The sequence below is a fragment of the Microcaecilia unicolor genome, chromosome 3 (genome assembly GCF_901765095.1).
Source record: "Microcaecilia unicolor chromosome 3, aMicUni1.1, whole genome shotgun sequence".
Classification (NCBI taxonomy): domain Eukaryota; kingdom Metazoa; phylum Chordata; class Amphibia; order Gymnophiona; family Siphonopidae; genus Microcaecilia; species Microcaecilia unicolor.
In genome coordinates, this window is record NC_044033.1 from 265,027,499 (window position 1) to 265,047,532 (window position 20,034).

Sequence of the window (20,034 nt, forward strand, 5' to 3'; positions counted from 1 at the left end):
CAAAGCTTCCAAGTAAGGCTATTCCAACTTGAACAATTGCTCCCATAAAGAGAGTGCCTTTACTATATTTGGAGCAAATTGCCTGAGAGGATAGAAGGCAGCCGGCGGAAGTAGTTCAACGGCCGTTGACTACAAAAGAAGGACTGCAGCAGCCATGTGATATGGATACCATAACCTAGGATTTGAAGAGATAAATGGATTGGTATACCATTTGGTAGAGGGTTGTTATCTAGATATATTTTCAAATTCAGGCTTGCTTGGGGTTGTTAATTTGAATTGGATTACAAGAAGTTGTTTTTTGAGTAAAATATTGGGCACTTTTTCTCACAGTAGTTGAATGCATTTATTTAAATTTTTTTTTTTTTTTTGAAAAATTATTTCTCTCCATAAAGGGAGTTTTTTTTTTTACAATGGTCTGGTTTTTTTTGCCTGGTTTAATAAGATTATATGGACCAATAATATGATTTGCTCCAAATATAGTGAAGGCGCTCTCTTTATGGGAGCAATTATTCAATATTGTGTTCTATTCTGGTCGCTGTATCTCAAAAAAGATATAGTGGAATTAGAAAAGGTGCAGAGAAGGGCGACGAAATGATAAAGGGGATGGGACGACTTCCCTATGAGGAAAGGCTAAAGCAGCTAGGGCTCTTCAGCTTGGAGAAAAGGCAGTTGAGGGGGAGATATGATAGAGGTCTATAAAATAATGAGTGGAGTTGAACGGGTAGATGTGAAGTGTCTGTTTACGCTTTCCAAAAATACTAGGACTAGGGGCATGCAATGAAGCTGCAATGTAGTAAATTTAAAACGAATCGGAGAAAATGTTTCTTCACTCAACGTGTAATTAAACTCTGGAATTCGTTGCCAGAGAATGTGGTAAAGGCGGTTAACTTAGCGGAGTTTAAAAAAAGGTTTGGATGGCTTCCTAAAGGAAAAGTCCATAGACCGTTATTAAATGGACTTGGGGAAAATCCACTATTTCTGAGATAAGCAGTATAGAATGTCTTGTACTTTTTTGGGATCGTGCTAGGTATTTGTGATCTGGATTGGCCACTGTTGGAAACAGGATGCTGGGCTTGATGGACCTTTGGTCTTTCCCAGTATGGCAATACTTATGTACTTATGTAGCCTTACTTGGAAGCTTTGAGGTTTGTTGTTAAGTAATTTGCTTTTTTCACACTGTGGGAGAAATAGCTCAAGTCCAAACTGGCTTAGAATATTAGTTATAAAATAAGTGCACCATAATATTTCATGCGATCTGTGCTTAGGCATTCCTGGGGACATAGCTGAGAAGTGCATGTGTTATCAAAAGGAAAAAAAAAAATGAATGCATAACAAGTGGAGTACATGCTTATATTTATATCTGCTCTGGAGCAGATGCGTTCACTGGGTGTTGTTTTATGAGCCTATTTTATAAAGGCACACAAGGAGGGGAGTGCCAATTTTCTACTAGGATGCTTATGTCCAGAAGCATATACATAGCATAGGCATTTCAAAGAAGGGGATATAAAAATGATTCTGTGTGTGCATCACAAGACCTATGAAATAAGAATCCAGGACCTAAAGACACATCTGCAAGGAAAGTAGTAATAATACCTCAACAGAAAAGAGGTTCTATAAGAAGTCCTCATATGAAACTTCAAGGGTTTAGACTAAAATACATGGAAATACTTCTTCACAGACAGGATTGGTGATGAAAGCAGAAAGTTTTAGAATTCAAGAAAGTACAGAAGGTGCTTAGTTGAGAGAAAGTGAAAGTCAGACACTAAATATACTCTACACAGTGCTGCGACGGGAAGACTACATAGGTCTATCTGCCATTGTACTCTGTCTCTCTGTAAAACATTGCTATAATACTTATTTGCCATGCTCACAAATTTGACGTTTCCCCACTATTGCAAAAATTTAATTTGCTTCCAATCGAAAAACGCATTCTGTTCAAGTTACTTGTCCTCACTTTTAAAGCCCTTTGAATTGATCTCCTCCAGTATCTGGCAGATCTTACCATCCCTTATTACCTCGACTGTCCTCTCCACTCCATCAACGATCACAGGTTAGTCCTATCTAAACCAATCCAAAAAGTGCCCAGCTCGAATTTACTCATCACCACTCCTTTTTCTTCGCTAGCGCTTTCCAGTGGAGCTCTCTCTCTCAGCCTATTCGATCAGAATAGTCTTTTAAAATCGTCAAGAAAGCACTGAAAGCCTGGTTCTTCGAACAACCATACAACTCTATATATGAAGGTTAGGGTTTGGAATTAGATTCTCTGACTTTTTCCTCCATTACTATTATCTGCTCTTGTTTTATTTTGCCCCACCCCCTTTTCCTTCCCCCTACTCTCCCTCTCTTTGTCCTTGTTTCCTGCCCTACCGTTAGCTTGATTGAATGGATATGTCTATTGTGACTCTTTCCTATCAGAATTTTGTAGTTCCTCTTCCTACTTTTGATTGTGTGATTAGTTTTGTAAACAGCCCAGATCTGCAAGTCAGCTTGGGCAGTATAGCAAGTTTTATTAAACTATAAACTACTAAACTATCCAATTAGTTTACGATACAAGAGTATCTGTAACTCTGAACAAAAAAGTTATTTCATTACAAGAAACAAACTTTATTTTCATAAAGTGCAAGTCCAATATAGATTATTTTTACCTGTTCTTAGCAATACTTCTGGTGCAATATAGTTAGGAGTGCCAACTAGCGAGTGTGCCAAGCAACGTTGGTGCTGCCGCACTGCCCTTCGTTCCAGTGGCTTCAGTCGATCTCCACACCTGCAGTTGGCAGGGTCTCCCCACTCACTGCTGAAATCCATGCTGTCTTGGCGTGGGTGGTCACCTAAGAAACAACCACATTCATAAATCCATGTGAATTTACTAAACTGTCAAAGCTAACATGTGCTGCATTTAAATATTATTTTAAAATATCCCCCCGTTAAAACAAAAACATGTATCATTAATAAAATTTTCCATTTTCACAATTAGAAATGTGAATCTACTTTTCAGTATTTCTTGTATTATTTGTGGTTTAAGAGCTGTTGGTTTATCTCTAATTTTATAGCTGGTTTAGTGGCACCTGAAAGATTATGCACTATCACAGTGCATACACACCAGGGGTGTGCATGGCTATAAAAAACAAAGCAAAGCAAAATAAAAACCCAAAACCATTCCAAAAAGTTTGACTCTTGCTCATTTAAAACCAATTTCTAACGATTTTCATAATGTTTGTCTGACCTATTTGTTTGGTTGGATATACACTATGTATGCAAGAACTTAAGAAGCATACAATTGACAGTAAGCATATTAATTCATAAATATAAATGTACAAGTAATTTGCAAGCATTTTAAAAATTGTAGTGTGCGCTAAAAATTAGCGCATGCTAACGTCACACACCCACAGGAATATATGGGTGTCTCTAGCATTAGTGTGTGCTAAAAACACTAGTGCGCCAATAGCGCAGATTAGTAAACAGGGCTTTTGGTGTCCAAATGAATGCATTCTCATGAATACACATCCCCTAGTATACAACAATTAGTAAAAATAAAGACAAATAGTGAGAGGTGGGCTTTCACACAGCACCATCATGCCTTTATCAAACTACGCTGAGATTTTAAAAGTTAACATTAAAATCTTGTCTCTTATTTACAAAGGTGGAACCAGGCACTAAACAATATGTTTTTTTATTTAGAATTTATTCTTTGCTTTTTCATCTTTTCAAAACAACAGAATTTAGGAAGAATTCTACACAAAAGGGGTTGAGAATGTCTGTTCATCTGTCTGGGGACAAAATAACACTGCAAAAAAACAAAAACAAAAACCCAGAATGGGACAAAACTTGGCATAAAGGAAACATTGAATTTAGTTAAAAAAAAAAAAAAAAAAAAAAAGACAAATCAGATTTGTTTGGCACAACTTACCCTTTGGTAGAACCATGCTGTCTAGGATCTTTTAACCTAATAGATTCCAGGAAATCCATTGTTCATTTCCTTCAGGCTGGAAACCAATAGGTTACACGATCTGAGGCAAAACGGTTTTATCAAAGGTAAATCATGCCAAACGAATCTGACAATCTGGGTGACCAGAGAATTGGATCGAGGGCTTGCGCTAGTTGTAATCTACTTAGATTTCAGCAAAGTTTTGACATGGTTCCTCATAGAAGGCTCTTAAATAAACTAGACAGGTTGAAGTTAGGACACAAAGTGGTGAACTGGATTAGGAACTGGTTGATAGACAGAGAGACACCAGAGGGTGGTGGTTAATGGAATACACTTAGAGGAAAGAATGGTGAGTGGTGGAGTGCCTCAAGGATTGTTGCTGGGGCCAATTCTGTTCAATACATGTGTGAGTGACATTGACGAAAGGTTAGAAGGTAAAGTTTGCCTTTCTGTGGATGATACTGAATGGCCTAGTGGTTAGGCTGGTGGACTTTGGTCCTGGGGAACTGAGGAACTGAGTTCGATTCCCACTTCAGGCACAGGCAGCTCCTTGTGACTCTGGGCAAGTCACTTAACCCTCCATTGCCCCATGTAAGCCGCATTGAGCCTGCCATGAGTGGGAAAGTGCGGGGTACAAATGTAACAAAAATAACAAAAATAAAATAAAATACTAAGATTTACAACCGAGTGGACACCCCGGAGGGAGTGGAAAACATGAAAAAGGATCTGCAAAAGTCAGAAGAACAAATTTTAATTGCCAAGCATTAGACCAATACAAAGACTTGCAAATGCACTTAAGGAGGGAGAAATCCAAGGGAGCCATATGTGCTAGTAGGTGAGAGGCTGATATGAACAGACACAGAGACTTTGGACAGATAGAATCTCAGGATCTGAAGGCGACAAGATGGTGGCCGCCACAGCCAGAAGGATGCTAGGCTGTATAGAGAGTGGTGGAACCATCAGAAGAAAGAAGGTGTTAATGCCCATGTACAATCGCTGGTGAGGCCCCACATAGAGTATTGTGCTCAGTTTTGGAGACCTTATCTTGCAAAGGATGTAAAAAGGCTTGAAGCAGTCCAAAGGAAGGTAACAAAAATGGTATGGGGCTTGCACCAAAAGACATATGAGAAGAGACCGGAAGACCTGAACACGTATACCCTATAGGAAAGGAGGGACAGGGGAGATATGATTAAACCTCTGTGTACTTGAAAGGCATTAATTAATATAGAAACAAATATTTTCCAGAGAAGGAAAACGGTAAAACTAGAGGACATGAATTGAGGTTGCAGGGTGGTTGACTTAGGAGTAATACCAGGAAATTCTTTTTCATGGAGAAGTTGGTTGATGCCTGGAATGCCCTCCCAAGGAAGGTGGTGGAGAGATCTCTAATTAGAAAATGAATGGTATAAAAAACAAAACTTAAATGGCTGTTTGGTGTTTGAATGTTGAGTGGCACTTAGTTGGTGTGACAGAACAGTGCATTCTAAGCCTGTAAAATGTATTAGGTATTTCCTGAAGTGTATTCCTCTAGTTTGGCTGGCTGGTAGTGCATGTTTATGTTTTGAAACTGCTGCAGAACCAAGGCTGTTTTCTTTGTTTAAGCCTTTTGGAAAGGCAGTTTGCAGTATACTTTCAAAGATTGTTGTTTTGGGCTCTGATTGGCCCAGAGAGCTCAATTTCATTTGGATTTTACTGGCTTTTTTCCCCAATCTTAGCCAGGAAGAAAAGAGAGTAGGATCTCTTTGTTGAGGCTCTGTGAACAGTTATATATCTTGATCTTCCCAGGTACTTTTTAGAAAGTAAACAAATGTCTAGATAGTTTTATAATTGATACATATTTCAGTTAATTGTTATTGTTTGCTGATTGTACTTTTTCTGTTTATTGTTTAATATTTTAAAGGCAATATTCAGTTTATTGCCTCTGCTGTCTGGACTGATAAAGAATCCTGGCGGGTTTGTGAGCGCTTTCTGGGGAACTGTGGGATCACTGGGAGTGTGGCCTCCGGTAACCTAGAAATCACTGGTGATAATTTGAGAGTGGGAGACTCGCTCAGAGATTGTAAGCTCTTTGAGCAGGGACTGTCTTTCTTCTATGTTTGTGCAGCGCTGCGTATGCCTTGTAGCGCTATAGAAATGCTAAATAGTAGTAGTAGGTGGTTGTGACCCAGTTGGTTGGAGGAGGGTAATAGTGTAGAGCATAAGTGGCAGGTGCAGGCAGACCTGAGCTGTGCTGGGGATAGACCCTCTAAGTGGCCGCGGAGTAGCCAGGTGTTTCTGGCTATGAGGACCTAAGGCCGGTGCTGGGCAAGCTTGTATGGTCTGGGTCTTGTATATAGCAAACTGGTTTAGGATGGGCTGGAGGGGGCTTTGATGGAGAACTCCAGTAATTTGGAACAAGAGGACAGTGCCAGGCATGCAAATGACAAGATGGATTTGGATACGCTGGAGTGGGCTTCGATGGCAGCTTCAGTAGTTGGAACCTAAGGACAGGGCCAGGCGGACTGCTATGGTCTATGTCCAGAAATGCCATACAGACACAATGATAAAGTATTTTATATCGCATTCATTGTTGGTATAATCATAACTTGATAATGTTCGTGACTGTTGGGCACACTAGATGCACTGTTCAGGTCTTTATCTGTCGTTATTTACTATGTTACTATGAATTTGAAAATGTAACAAATTAGACTGGTGGGGGGGGGGGGGGGGGGGGGGTTCCCAGAGAAATATGCCTAATTTCCCCCAAAACTGCCTGATACATTTCTATAGGAGATGGAAACTCAGCTTCTGTAGCACAGAAACAGAATAAAATGGAGCAGTCAGAGGGCAGGGCAAGGCAGTTTAATAGGTGGAATTCCCCCATTTTCAAAAGTCCCAAACTGCCCCTAGTCTCACAACTGTCCCAAATTGCTTCGAAAGCCCAAAAACTACACCCCACAACTGCCCCACCTCCCAAAAAATATCCTCTGCATCTGCTGCTCCACCCCCTAAAACTACCTTCTGCAAACTGTCTTACTCCAAACAAAACACATCAAACCTACTTCCAACTGCCCCACCACCCCGTAAAGTGTTCCATCTAGCCAAACTACTCCTGCAACTGATAATACCCCCAACCAAATATATCCCAAGCAACTGCCCCACCCTCAAAACTAGTCCCCTAAAAAAACTTTGCACATACATTGTGACCAGATATTTAGGACTGATCCTATGAGAAGTGCTCAGGTTTAGGCTTATCAACTGTCTGGCTATTTCCCAGAAGTCATCAGAATTTTACATTAATGGCAAGAAGGTAGAAAAGGGTGTGAATCTGGACATTTTTCTGAGTGTAAATCCTCTATCTACAGTTCTCTAATTTCCCCTTCCCACCTCTCTCCCCAATACTCCATGTGAGTGAGATTGCCCTGCCTGCTTCTATTTTAACTAGCAGTAGAAAGTATAGATTGATCCAACCAATATGAATGCAGTGGGGGTGGAGAACTGGAAGGTAGCTTAGTCACAGAAGGGAGGTGGTGATCTGGAGGTTTTATGACAAGAGATGGCATGACGTCAAAAAGTTGAAGCCGTCTCCCCCATGCAGCCACCATATTGGTGTACCCAGTGCACTTTTTCTAGTGAAAAAGGTGCCGGTACTCAAATGCTAGGCCACCCTTCAGGGGTGGGGTAATCACTGAGGGACCCTCCCCACAATAGCCAGGCCACCTGCAACCAGTCCCAGAACCTATGACAAGGCAGAATTGGTGTGTAGAGACTGAGCTCTTTCATTAAAACTTGGGGACCATGGGTCAATTTTAGCAGCCAATGGAAAAGGTGCCGGTACTCAGTACCCCCAAGTACCCCCTCAAAAAAAGCCCTGGGTGTACCCTAAACAAACTATCAGCAGTCTCGGCTCTGCGTGAGCATCGGGGCCGAGTTGTAGGGACTCCCATGGCTCCAAAAACAAAGTCTGCTGTTCCAGAGCACCAGCACTCATGGTGGGACAGTGGCTCATGCCCCAGGACCCCCTCCCCTATACAGAGTGGTTAAAAAAAACCCATCAGGAAACAGGATATACTCACTGAAACAGAACAGTGTAGAAAAACGAGCACACAATACAGTGTGGTAACTACTGCTGTTTCTACCAGCTACAATAAAATTTTTATGCTGTCATGTTTGGAGAATTGGGCTTTGTTATCAAAATTAAAGCTGAATCCTGGAAAAACTAAATTTTTGTTGATTAGTCATTTGCACAGGCCACATTCTGAAGATGAGGTTTTAGTTAATGGTCTAAGATACAAATTGGAACACAAATTAAGGATTTGGGGGCTATACCTGGATAAAAACCTCACCTTTGAATACCATATGACTTTGTTAGTCTCTTAAAGTATTCAGGTTTCTTTGGAAGATGAGACGAGTAAGGTCTTGTTTTGAATTGAATGTTTTCAAATTAATTGTTCAGACATTAGTCTTAGGACATCTAGACTGTTGTAATGTTATTTATGCCAAATGTAATGCATCTATTCATCAGTTACTTCAGAATATGGTGGCAAGACATACTTAGATCCTCAAGGTTTGAAAGTGCTAAACCACTCTTAAGTAAATTACATTGGCTACAAGTGGCAGCCTGCTCAGTTTTCAAGCTAGGTCTCCTAGTATTTTTAATCTTATACGGGCAAGCACCTATATACATGTCATCCTTGATTAGTGGGCGTTTCCCATGAAGTAAAGCTGAGTTGGCGCTTATGACGACTATAGGGGACAGTCCTTGAGACAGCCTGTGGAGGTGAAAAGCATATTGGACGCTGTGTCCCTCATCTGTCAATACTTAAGATGAGTACTAAATAGTCTAATTGCTTTAAATCAAATTTAAGTCTGTTAAATCAGGTGTACCAATGAGGAGGTGGGTGCAGATTATCTTGCAATAATGTGAAGACACAGGCAAGAGGCATCACTAAGGTCACCAGGTTTTTTGAAAACCATCTTATAAAAAATATTTTGATTGAAGGTTCATTTGCATTACTAATGTTTAGGCAACTATAAGCTTGTTTATATTGATGATATAGTGGGAATTAAGGGACTATCCTTGAGTAGTGTGCATAAGAAGAATTAAGATATTGGTTCAAGACACTTTCTGTCCATTCAGTACCTCTTAACCTCAGGATATGATTTATAAGACCAAATATTTTCTGACTTTTTCATACTTTGTGGCAACCTGGTGCAATAAATTACCCAGGAACTTGTGTGTCAAAACTAATTACCCTAACTTTTTGCGAAAGGCTGAAAACTTGGCTATTTCATAAATTTTTAAGTTGTTAAGAACTAGTATTGCATAGCTGGTTAATGTTTGATTGTACCTAACTCTGGGGTATGCCCTACTGTAATTGTTAGCCACTTATTTCGGTATGAGCAACATATAAGGGAAAATTAGGTTCTTACCTTGGTAATTTTCTTTCCTTTAGTCATAGCAGATGAAGCCATTACGTATGGGTTATGTCCATCAACCAGCAGGGGAGATAGAGAGCATTCAAACTTTCACAGTGCCCTCTTGGCCAGCTAGCTCCACTGCCTCTTCAGTATTTGAAGCTTCCAAAGCAGTATGGCAAACCGCAATGGGAATCACAAGAGCTTTCCTCACAGCGAACGATGGCCCATCACAAGGGCATGAACTCATAAAGGAGGGAATGCACATCCTCCTGGAGGGAATAAACTCATCCTCCTTATTGTATAAGTGGAGGGGAACACACGCGCCTCCTGGAGGGAATCACACATCCTCCCAACACACTGGAGGGAATGAACTCATCCTCCTATTTATAGAACTGGAGGGGAACACACGCGCCTCCTGGAGAGAATCAACACATCCTCCAAAAAAAACATGCTGGAGGGAATGAACACATCCTCCTAAATTTAAACTGAACATGAATCTTGAAGATTGTTTTCTAACTTTCTCCCAAGGAAGGAACTTCAGGAAATTAGAACAGAACCTGAAAAACAGATTCACAGCATACAGACAATCATACAGGGAGGGCTCATGGCTTCATCTGCTATGACTAAAGGAAAGAAAATTACCAAGGTAAGAACCTAATTTTCCCTTCCTTGTCATCAAGCAGATGAAGCCATTACGTATGGGATGTAACAAAGCAATCCCTAGATAGGGTGGGAACAAGCCACACCACGCGCTAGCACTTGTGCTCCAAAACGCGCATCCCTCCTGGCAGCCACATCCAGCCTGTAATGTCGGGCAAAGGAGAGCTTAGAAGCCCATGTTGCTGCACTGCATATCTCTTGAAGAGAGAGTGCTCCAGTTTCAGCCCAAGAGGAAGAAATCGCTCTAGTAGAATGTGCCTTAAAGGCTACAGGCGGAACCTTGCCGGCCAGCAGATAAGCTGAAAAGATAGTTTCTTTGAGCCAACGGGCAATAGTGGCTTTAGACGCTGGAGACCCTCTGCGAGAACCGGATAGCAAAACAAACAGATGATCAGAAGTCCTGAAAGAGTTAGTAACTCGCAGATACTGCAGCAGAGTCCTGCGCACATCCAAAAGGTGCAGCTGCCCAAAAGATTCTGGAAACTCTTCCTCTGAAAAAGAGGGCAAGAAAATAGGCTGGTTTAGGTGAAAGGCTGAAACCACCTTAGGCATAAAGGAAGGCATGGTCCGAACCATGACTCCGGACTCTGAAAATTGCAGAAATGGGTCTCTACAGGACAGCGCCTGGAGCTCTGACACCCGTCTCGCCGAGGTAATGGCCACCAGAAAAACGGCCTTCAGTGTCAAATCTTTCTCCGATGCTCGCCGAAGCGGCTCAAAAGGAGATGCCTGCAGGGTTTTCAAAACTAGCCCCAGGTTCCAAGCTGGACAGGATGCACGCACTAGAGGTCGGAGCCGAAGCACCCCTCTAAGAAACCGTGCCACATCTGGGTGAGCAGCCAAAGACACGCCTTCCACCTTACCACGAAGGGAGGCCAACGCTGCCACCTGCACCCACAGGGAATTATAGGCCAAGCCTTTTTGTACACCTTCCTGCAAAAAGTCCAGAATCGGCGAGACAGGAGCCCGCATTGGAGCAATGGCTCTGGAAGCACACCAAGACTCAAACAGGCACCAAATCCTGGCATAAGCCACGGAAGTGGACCGCTTGCGGGCTTGCAGGAGAGTGGAAATAACTTTATTGGAATAACCTTTATCCCTCAATTGCGCCCTCTCAATAGCCATGCCGTAAGACCAAAGCGGCTGGCGTCCTCCATGGCTACCGGTCCCTGAGTCAACAGGTTCGGTACCAGAGGTAACGGCAGAGGAGCCTCCAGGAGCATCTGTCGGAGGTCTGCATACCAAGGTCTCCTTGGCCAATCCGGGGCGATGAGGACCACTTCTCCTGGGTGCAGCCGAATCCACAAGAGCAGGCGCCCTATCAAGGGCCATGGGGGAAACACATAAAGTAGACCCGGAGGCCAGGGTTGAGCCAAGGCATCCAACCCCGCCGAGCGAGGATCTCTCCGTCTGCTGAAGAAGCACGGGGCTTTGGTATTGGCACTTGTCGCCATTAGATCCATCACGGGCTTGCCCCATTTGGCACAGATCTGCAGGAAAACTTCGTCTGCCAGATTCCATTCTGCTGGATCGATCTGATGCCTGCTCAGATAATCGGCCTGCACATTGCTCTGACCTGCAATATGAGCTGCCGACAGACACTGAAGATGCAGCTCGGCCCAGTGGCAAATCAGTTCGGCCTGCGCGGCTAGTGCTCTGCACCTTGTTCCGCCTTGTCGATTTATATAGGCCACCGTTGTCGTGTTGTCCGACATCACTCTGACAGCCAATCCTTCCAGGGTCACTTGAAAGGCCAGAAGCGCCTGAAACACCGCTTTCAACTCTAGGCGGTTGATGGACCACTCCGACTCCTCGGGTGTCCATAGACCCTGGGCATGCTTCCCCTTGCAGTGTGCGCCCCAGCCCTTCAGGCTGGCATCTGTTACCACTAGGCACCAATCGGGGAGCGTCAGCGGCATTCCTCGCCGCAGCATGCTGTCCGAGAGCCACCACTCCATGCTGAGACGGGCCGCAGGGAGCCAAGTAAGTCTGCATTGGTAATCCTGAGAAATAGGAGACCATCTCCGGAGTAGGGAATACTGTAGAGGTCTCAGGTGCGCTCTCGCCCAGGGTACCACTTCCATCGTGGCTGTCATCGATCCCAGCAGCTGGACAATGTCCCAAGCTCGCGGGCGGGGCATCCTCAGGAGCAGACGGACCTGATTCTGAAGCTTGCACCGCCTTAGCTCGGGTAGGAACACATAGCCCGAGACTGTGTCGAACCTGGCCCCCAAAAACTCTAGAGATTGTGAAGGGGAAAGGTGACTTTTGGCCATATTGACGACCCAGCCTAGAGATTGCAGTACTGAGACCACTCTGGCTGTAGCTTGTAAGCTCTCTGTTGCAGAGTCTGCTCTGATGAGCCAGTCGTCTAGGTACGGGTGAACCCTGATACCTTCTCGCCTGAGAAAAGCAGCTACTACCATCATTACCTTCGAAAAGGTTCGGGGAGCTGTGGCGAGGCCAAAAGGCAAGGCCCTGAACTGGAAATGTTTTCCCAACACCGCAAACCTCAGAAACTTCTGGTGCGGGGGCCAAATCGGTGTGTGCAAGTAAGCTTCTTTCAGGTCTAGAGACGTGAGAAACTCTCCCGGCTGAACCGCCGCAATGACGGAGTGCAGGGATTCCATGTGGAAATGCCGCATTCTCAGGGACTTGTTCACTTCTTTTAAGTCCAGAATAGGGCGAAAGGACCCACCTTTTCGCGGCACCACAAAGTAGATGGAGTATCGGCTGCAGCCTTGCTCGGCGGGAGGCACCGGGGTCACTGCCCCTAACTGAATCAGACCGTGTAAAGTCTCCTCCACCGCCGCCCGTTTGACGGCAGAACCGCATCGGGACTCCACAAACACGTCTCTTACCGGGGCATTGAATTCTGTATCCATCTCTGATCAGGTCCAGAACCCACTGATCTGAGGAAATCTTGGCCCACTCCTCGACAAAGAGGGAAAGCCGTCCTCCGATGACAGGCATCGAGGAGAGGGCCGGCGCACCATCATTGAGAGGGTCGCCCCTGAACTCCTGGTCTTGAGCCACCGGCTGCGAAACGCTTGTCCGAGCGAAAGGAGTTCCTCTGCTGACCACGGGCACGTGAAGTGAACCCAGCAGAATGCCCCGGGCGGTACCTTCTAGCTTCACGGAAGCGAGGTCTGTACGAGGAGTGGACTGCCTGGCCCTTAGAGGAAGGCCTCTGCCTATCTTCAGGCAAGCGCTGGGGTTTTGGATCACCCACGCCTTTCACAATTTTCTCCAACTCCTCACCAAATAGGAGAAGTCCTTGAAAAGGCAACTTCACCAACCTTTGCTTAGAGGCCATGTCCGCTGCCCAGTGTCGCAGCCACAGACGACGGCGAGCCGCCACTGCTACTGCCATTTGTTTAGCCGAAGCTCTGACAAGGTCATAAAGGGCATCAGCCAGAAAGGACAAGGCCACCTCCATCCGCGGAGCCACATCCAAGAAGGGCTCCGCTCCATCTCCGGGCTGAGCCACTGCCTGTTGCAGCCATGTTAGGCAGGCTCTCACAGCATAACAGCTGCATGCAGACGCCCGAACAGTGAGACCTGCAATTTCAAAGGACCGTTTCAATGCTGTTTCCAGCCTATGGTCTTGAACATCCTTCAGGGCAACACCTCCTTCAACAGGGAGGGTAGTTCTCTTTGTCACCGCAGTGACTAGGGCATCCACTGTAGGCATTTGAAAACGAGCCATATGTCCCTCACGCAGAGGGTATAACTGCCCCATAGCCCTGGAAACTCTCAAAGGTCCCTCGGGGTCAGCCCACTGAGCCGAAACAAGCTCTAGGATGGAGTCATGCAAAGGGAAGGCCCGAGCAGCTTTCTTGGTACTAGCCATCCTGGGATTACCCGAGGAGGCCATGCCACTGTCAGGATCTTCAATCGAGAGGGCCTGCAGGGTATCTGAAATAAGCGCTGGCAGCTCATCACGGTGGAAAATCCTCACCGCGGAGGGATTATCCAGATCCTGTGGTAAATCCGCACCTGACTCTGGTTCCTCAGACCAAGAACGTCTGTCAGAGTTCTCCGAATCCTCACACCCCGACCACGGGGGGGGGGGGGGGGGGGGGGGGGGGGGGTGTGTGGCTCTTTTCATCATGTATGCTTTATGCAGCAAAAGCACAAAATCCGGGGAGAAAATCTCACCCTAGGCACCCAAATCCTGTCCGGTGCTAGCCACTCCTGAAATAACCTCATCTCGAGGTGCCCCACCTGGCTCAGGTCTCTCCATGTCCACGGAGGCCGCGCCATGCGGTGTAAGCAAAATGGTGCCCGCTGCCAGCTCAGAGCGGGAAGAAACATCGCTCGCCATGCTCGGGCCGGCTCCTACGCCAGTACAGCACGATTTACAGAGCCCTGCTGCTGATTTGCGCTTGCCACAAGTGGTACAGCGCTTTACATTGTCCGCAGCCATCGCCGAAAAACGGTGGTAAAATCCAAAATGGCGGTTTCGCGCCAAAATCGCCCCGATCGCGGGCCCACCCCGGAGGAGTTGGAAAACACTCTTACCTCAAAGGATCTAGTGTACAACTACGATCCTGCTGAAAATCAGGTCAAAAACCTCTGTTCCAGCGTCTCTGCGTTTAAAAACGCGACGCGACTTCTTCTTTTTTTTTTTTTTAAGCTGTGAGGAAAGCAGAGGTATTGAAGACTCCGGAGGCTCAGATGAGTGGGAAAGGCAGGGAAAGGGCGAACCTATATGCCTGCATCCACTGTTGGTGGGTAAGGACAGGTAAAGCAAGGCAATATGTCCACATCCACAGAGGTATGGGTAAGGCAGGGAAAGGGCTAACCTATGTGCCTTTAAAGTGAAGCTGCTATAGCCTCCAACACCCCGGTTAACAACTGGCAAGCCAGGAACCACCTCCCGGCAGATTTTTCTGGAGCTCGAACAAGCTGCAGCCACCCTGCTAGGGGAGATAGAGAATACTGAAGAGGCAGTGGAGCTAGCTGGCCAAGAGGGCACTGTGAAAGTTTGAGTGCTCTCTATCTCCCCTGCTGGTTGATGGACATAACCCATACGTAATGGCTTCATCTGCTTGATGACAAGGAAAAGCTATCTGTAATGTAATCTAATGTATTTCATATCATAATATTAATAATAATAATATCTACATATGGGAAGCTTTCAAATAAATAAAAAAGCTGTCAAATTAAAAAAAACAAAGAAACCAAAAAAAAAACCACACACTGGCAGTCAAACCTCATAAGTTTGCTATTGTTTTCAATAGTGTCTGCGAATGTTTGGAGTCACTAAATATGGCGGCAAGCTGAACTCACTGGCTTCAGCCCACAGAATGGGCCAGATAGGCTCATGCCATCTCCTGTCATAAAACCTCCTTGGTAGACGTGATGTCCCTGCATATGGTGGGGGTAGAAAACATATAAACCCCTTCCAAAAATGCCTCAATACTTCTCTAAGGAAGAAACAATTCCAATAGCTGTAGTATACATACTAGGGTTGGGCTGTCTGCCAATAATAGCATGCACTCTTCTTAGAGTGTGGGAAAAAAGAGCGCACTTTTTTTTTTTTTTTTTAAAGAATGTGTGCGCTCTTTCATGATAGCAGGCACATGCACGAACCATCATGCATGTGTGCGCTACTGGGGAATAGTGTGCTCTCTTTGCATATACCCTCGGATTCTATATAGCGCGCCTAGAGATCTGTGCCAAAATCCAAGCAGATTCTATAAAAATGTGTATAACAAGCCTAACAAGCTAATGGTTGCTAATAACAGCACTTAACAAGCAATAATGAGCATTAATTGGCACTATTAGAAGTTAGGCGTACACCTTGCTAAGCGTATTCTGTAACGAAGTGCGCCAAACTTCTAACGTGTGCTGGCAAAACGGGGTGTGGTTATGGGTTTAGAAATGGGTGTTCTGAAATTTATGCACGTACTGAATATGGCCCAGTGCGCTTAGCGAGTTTTGCACGCAAATCTTAATGTCAATTAGTGTTGCTTAACATCCAATTAACAGCTCTGATTAGCTTGTTAACCAACTAAGTAATGCACGTTGTTATAGAATACGGTTCGGTTTCCGCATGGAAATTAAGGCGTCATATACAGAATCCCGGAGTCAATCTGAAAACATGGTAGACCAGAATAGGACTGGCCTAGTGGTTAGGGTGGTGGACTTTGGTCCTGAGGAACTGAGTTCGATTCCCACTTCAGGCACAGGCAGCTCCTTGTGACTCTGGGCAAGTCACTTAACCCTCCATTGCCCCATGTAAGCCATATTGAGCCTGCCATGAGTGGGAAAGCGCGGGGTACAAATGTAACAAAACAAATACACAGAATTACAGTAATCTAAACATGAAGCTAAAGAAGTGTGGCAACCTGAATACAGTGAAGGGAAATCTAATAACGAAGAGTGGCAAAAACCAGCTCTAATAACTCCAGAAACTTGTTTCTTAAAAGATAAATGAGAATCAAACCAGACACCTACATATTTAAACTCTGTGACTGCAGGTGTAGGAATGCCAAAGAAAACTGGAATGACATCAGGTTGGGATACTGTGCCATTGATCCAACAACTAGTTGTCTTAGGCACTGTGCAGTGCAGGAACTTGCTTTTTGGGGAACCTGCCAGGTACTCGTAACCTGAATTGTCCATTGTAGGACAAAAGATACTGGACCTTTATGAAATATATTTATTTCCCCTTTAATGGTTAACACTTGGTTTACCGAAATGATGTGAACTATGATAAGTCTACAAATTTAGAAAGATACCTGCAGAAATACTAATCTAATACCATTAAAATACAATTTTCTAAAATAAGAACATAAGCGTTGCCATACTAGGCCAGACCAAAGGTCCATCAAGCCCAGTATCCTGTTCCCAAAAGTGGCCAATCCAGGTCACAAGTAACTGGTAAGATCCCAGAAGAGTAAAACAGATTTTATGCTGCTTATCCAAGACACAAGCAGTGGATTTTCCCCAAGCCCATCTTAATAATGGCTTATGGACTTTTCTTTTAGGAAATTATCCAAACCTTTTATAAAACCTAAGCTAACTGCTTTTACCACATTCTCTGGCAACAAATTCCAGAGTTTAATTACATGCTGAGTGAAGACATATTTTCTTCAGTTTATGTTAAAGTTACTACTTAGTAGCTTCATTTCATACCTTCTAGTCCTAGAATTTTTGGAAAGAGTAAATAAGCAATTTATCTCTACCAGTTCCACTCCACTAAGTATTTTATAGACTTCTATCATATCTCCCCTCAACCAACTCTAAAGAGCTGAACAGCCCTAGGCTCTTTAGCCTTTCCTCATAGGGAAATCGTTCCATTCCCTTTATCATTTTTGTTGCCCTTCTTTGTACCTATTCTAATTCCGTTATATCTCTTTTGAGATGCGGTGACCATAATTGCACACAGTATTCAAGGTGCGGTCACACCATGGAGCAATACAAAGGCAATATAACATTCTCATTGTTTTCCATTCCTTTCCTAATTAATTCCTAACATTCTATCTGCTTTCTTAGTCACTACAGCACACTGAGAAAAAGGTTTCAACTTATCATCAATGATGACACCTAGATCCTTTTCCTGGGCGGAAGCTTTCCACTCAAACCACCCTGTGAATCCTCTGCCTACAGAGAGTACATTAAAATAAGCCACATATCCCTAACCTGAAGGGACTTTCTTTAGATCCCAATCACTCCATTACTTTTATATAGGCATTAAACCTCTATTAATGGGTAAACTCACTGGATAGGTATTTTCTCTAGAAGTGCATCAACTGCATACATTTTTAGATCTGTAATTTTATTATGCACCTTTGTTGATCAGGATTCTGAATGGGCTTCAGTGCAGTGTAGTGCAAAGACCGCACTAATAGCTTTAATCAGTGGTTTTAAGGAGACTTGGACATGGGTGCTAACATGTTAATGCCCCATTTCTGTTTTTGATTTAGAAAACGCTACCCCCTACTGAGATTGTGTTTGGAGGGTCATATTATGGTTTCTTTGTGTCTCTTTATACACACGTGTCAGGGGCGTAGCCAGACAACAGATTTTGGGTGGGCCTAGGCAAGAATTGGGTGGGCACCAAGTTTTCTACCCCCCCCCCCCCCCCCACAAAAAAAAAATATCTGAGCTGGTGGGAAAACGCTTCTTTCCACCTTGGCAGCAGGCATGCACTGAAAACTGAACATGCGCAGGTGCCGGTGTCATGGAGAGTAGCGCTTTCGTTACCATCAAGGGAAAATCTTTAGCTAGCAAAGCTTGGGATTCCCTCCAGTTACCACTAAACATGTGCTACTGTTGGGTGGGCCTGAGCCATAAATGGGTGGGCCCTGGCCCACCCAAGCCTACCTGTGGCTACGCCACTGACATGCGTGCTGACGGATACTATTCACTTTTCTCCTGACGTATGCAACAGTCCCCCAAGTGCTATTCTGTGTCCTATTTACTGGCTATTGGATATCTAAGGCCTTATCGCCAGCCATTCCCAACCCAGTCCTTGGGGCATACCTAGTTCCATTGGGTTTTCAGGATATCCACAATGAATATTCATGAGTTAGATTTGCATGCAATGATGATTTGAGATGGATAACTCTTAGTAATCAAGTCAAGCTACTGCTGGAACATAACTGTCTCAGCTTATCCCAGAGAAACATTCCCATGAGTTAGCAGCACCCACTGTAGTCTAGAACACATCAGTCTAAGTTAAAAGGTTTATCATGAACATATACCAACTATCAGACTACTGCACTGGTTCCAACTGTTATCTTCTAAACATTTTTTCATTACTTGTACTTAACATTCCCTTAAGTTATCAGGCAATTTAATTTAAGCAAGCAGCTCTGTCATCTTTTTTTCTTACCGCTCTGGTAGTACTTGGAGTCATGGGTCCATCGGAAGCCTGTGCACAGACCAAAGTCCGTCAGTTTAATATGGCCATCGCGATCTATTAGAATGTTGTCAGGTTTGATGTCCCTATGAATAAAGCCCATTTTATGAACACTCTCAACAGCACAGGTCAATTCTGCTATGTAAAAGTGTGCCATGTCCTCTGGGAAGATGCCCATTCTGATCAACAAGCTCATCATGTCACCCCCAGGAATATAGTCCATTACAAAGTACAAGTTGTCTTTATCTTGGAATGAATAGTAAAGACGAACCACCCACTCATTGTCAGCCTCAGCAAGGATGTCTCGTTCAGCCTTCACATGAGCTACCTGATTACGCAGCAGCACATCTTTTTTCCTCAAGGTTTTTGTTGCATATAAAGCATTTGTATCCACTTTCCTTGCTAGGCACACTTCTCCAAAAGCCCCAATACCCAGGGTCTTAATCTTCACAAACATTGACTTATCCATTTTAGCCCTTCGGAGGCGAATGTAATTTGACTCTTTCTGGCACAACATCTTTCTCATTTGATCACGGGCTTCTTGGGATAACCCCACCTAAGGGAACAAATCCAACATTAAACTCTGAAAATCATCCTTCAGTTATTCTGGGTCAAGTTCACAAATTACTTGGCTTATACGAACAATAAAGACACCTAAATTGAACAGGGGACCAATATGCTAAATCAAATGCACTATTTTGGGAAAAAAACCAAACCAAATGTTCACCGAAATTTAAAATGTAAAATAAAATCTAAAAGGGAGTTGGTAAAATGTGTTAAAAAAAGAAAAATCACTCGGTAAAACAAATATGCAAGTTCAGGGTCAATTACAAGAATAAATTATTACAAATAAGAAAAGGACAGTGAAATTTAACTCAAAACTGGTTAGTATTTGTATTTAAATATAAATGAAGCATGAAAACTATCAATCTCATGCTAGTTATAATACAGGTATGCATGCAAAGTCCTTGGAAGGATTTCATGCTATTCTTATATAGTACTTTTGCTTCAAAGTTTTACTTGCCTAAACAGTAATGAAGGCTACACAGGTCAGCAAAGCTTCCAACACTTTAACAGTATAAATCCTCTGTTAGTGAAAGTGAAAAGGAAAAAGAAGAATGAGACTAAAAGAGTGGATCTAGACAGAATTACAGAATAAGAAGTCCTATTTACT

The 20,034-nt window shown here is 43.9% G+C and overlaps 1 protein-coding gene across 2 annotated transcripts in view; it reads right to left on the bottom strand.

The window, feature by feature from the left end:
• The window catches only part of LATS1 (large tumor suppressor kinase 1), a 123,818-nt gene that overhangs the window by 15,497 nt on the left and 88,287 nt on the right, over positions 1 to 20,034 (bottom strand). For both annotated transcript variants that reach the window (XM_030198059.1, XM_030198058.1), the window contains exons 5-6: positions 18,834 to 19,416; positions 2,646 to 2,828 (exon numbers count right to left, since the gene is read on the bottom strand). In XM_030198059.1, coding sequence (XP_030053919.1) covers positions 2,646 to 2,828; positions 18,834 to 19,416 — 766 coding nt within the window. The remainder of the gene's footprint in view (positions 1 to 2,645; positions 2,829 to 18,833; positions 19,417 to 20,034) is intronic.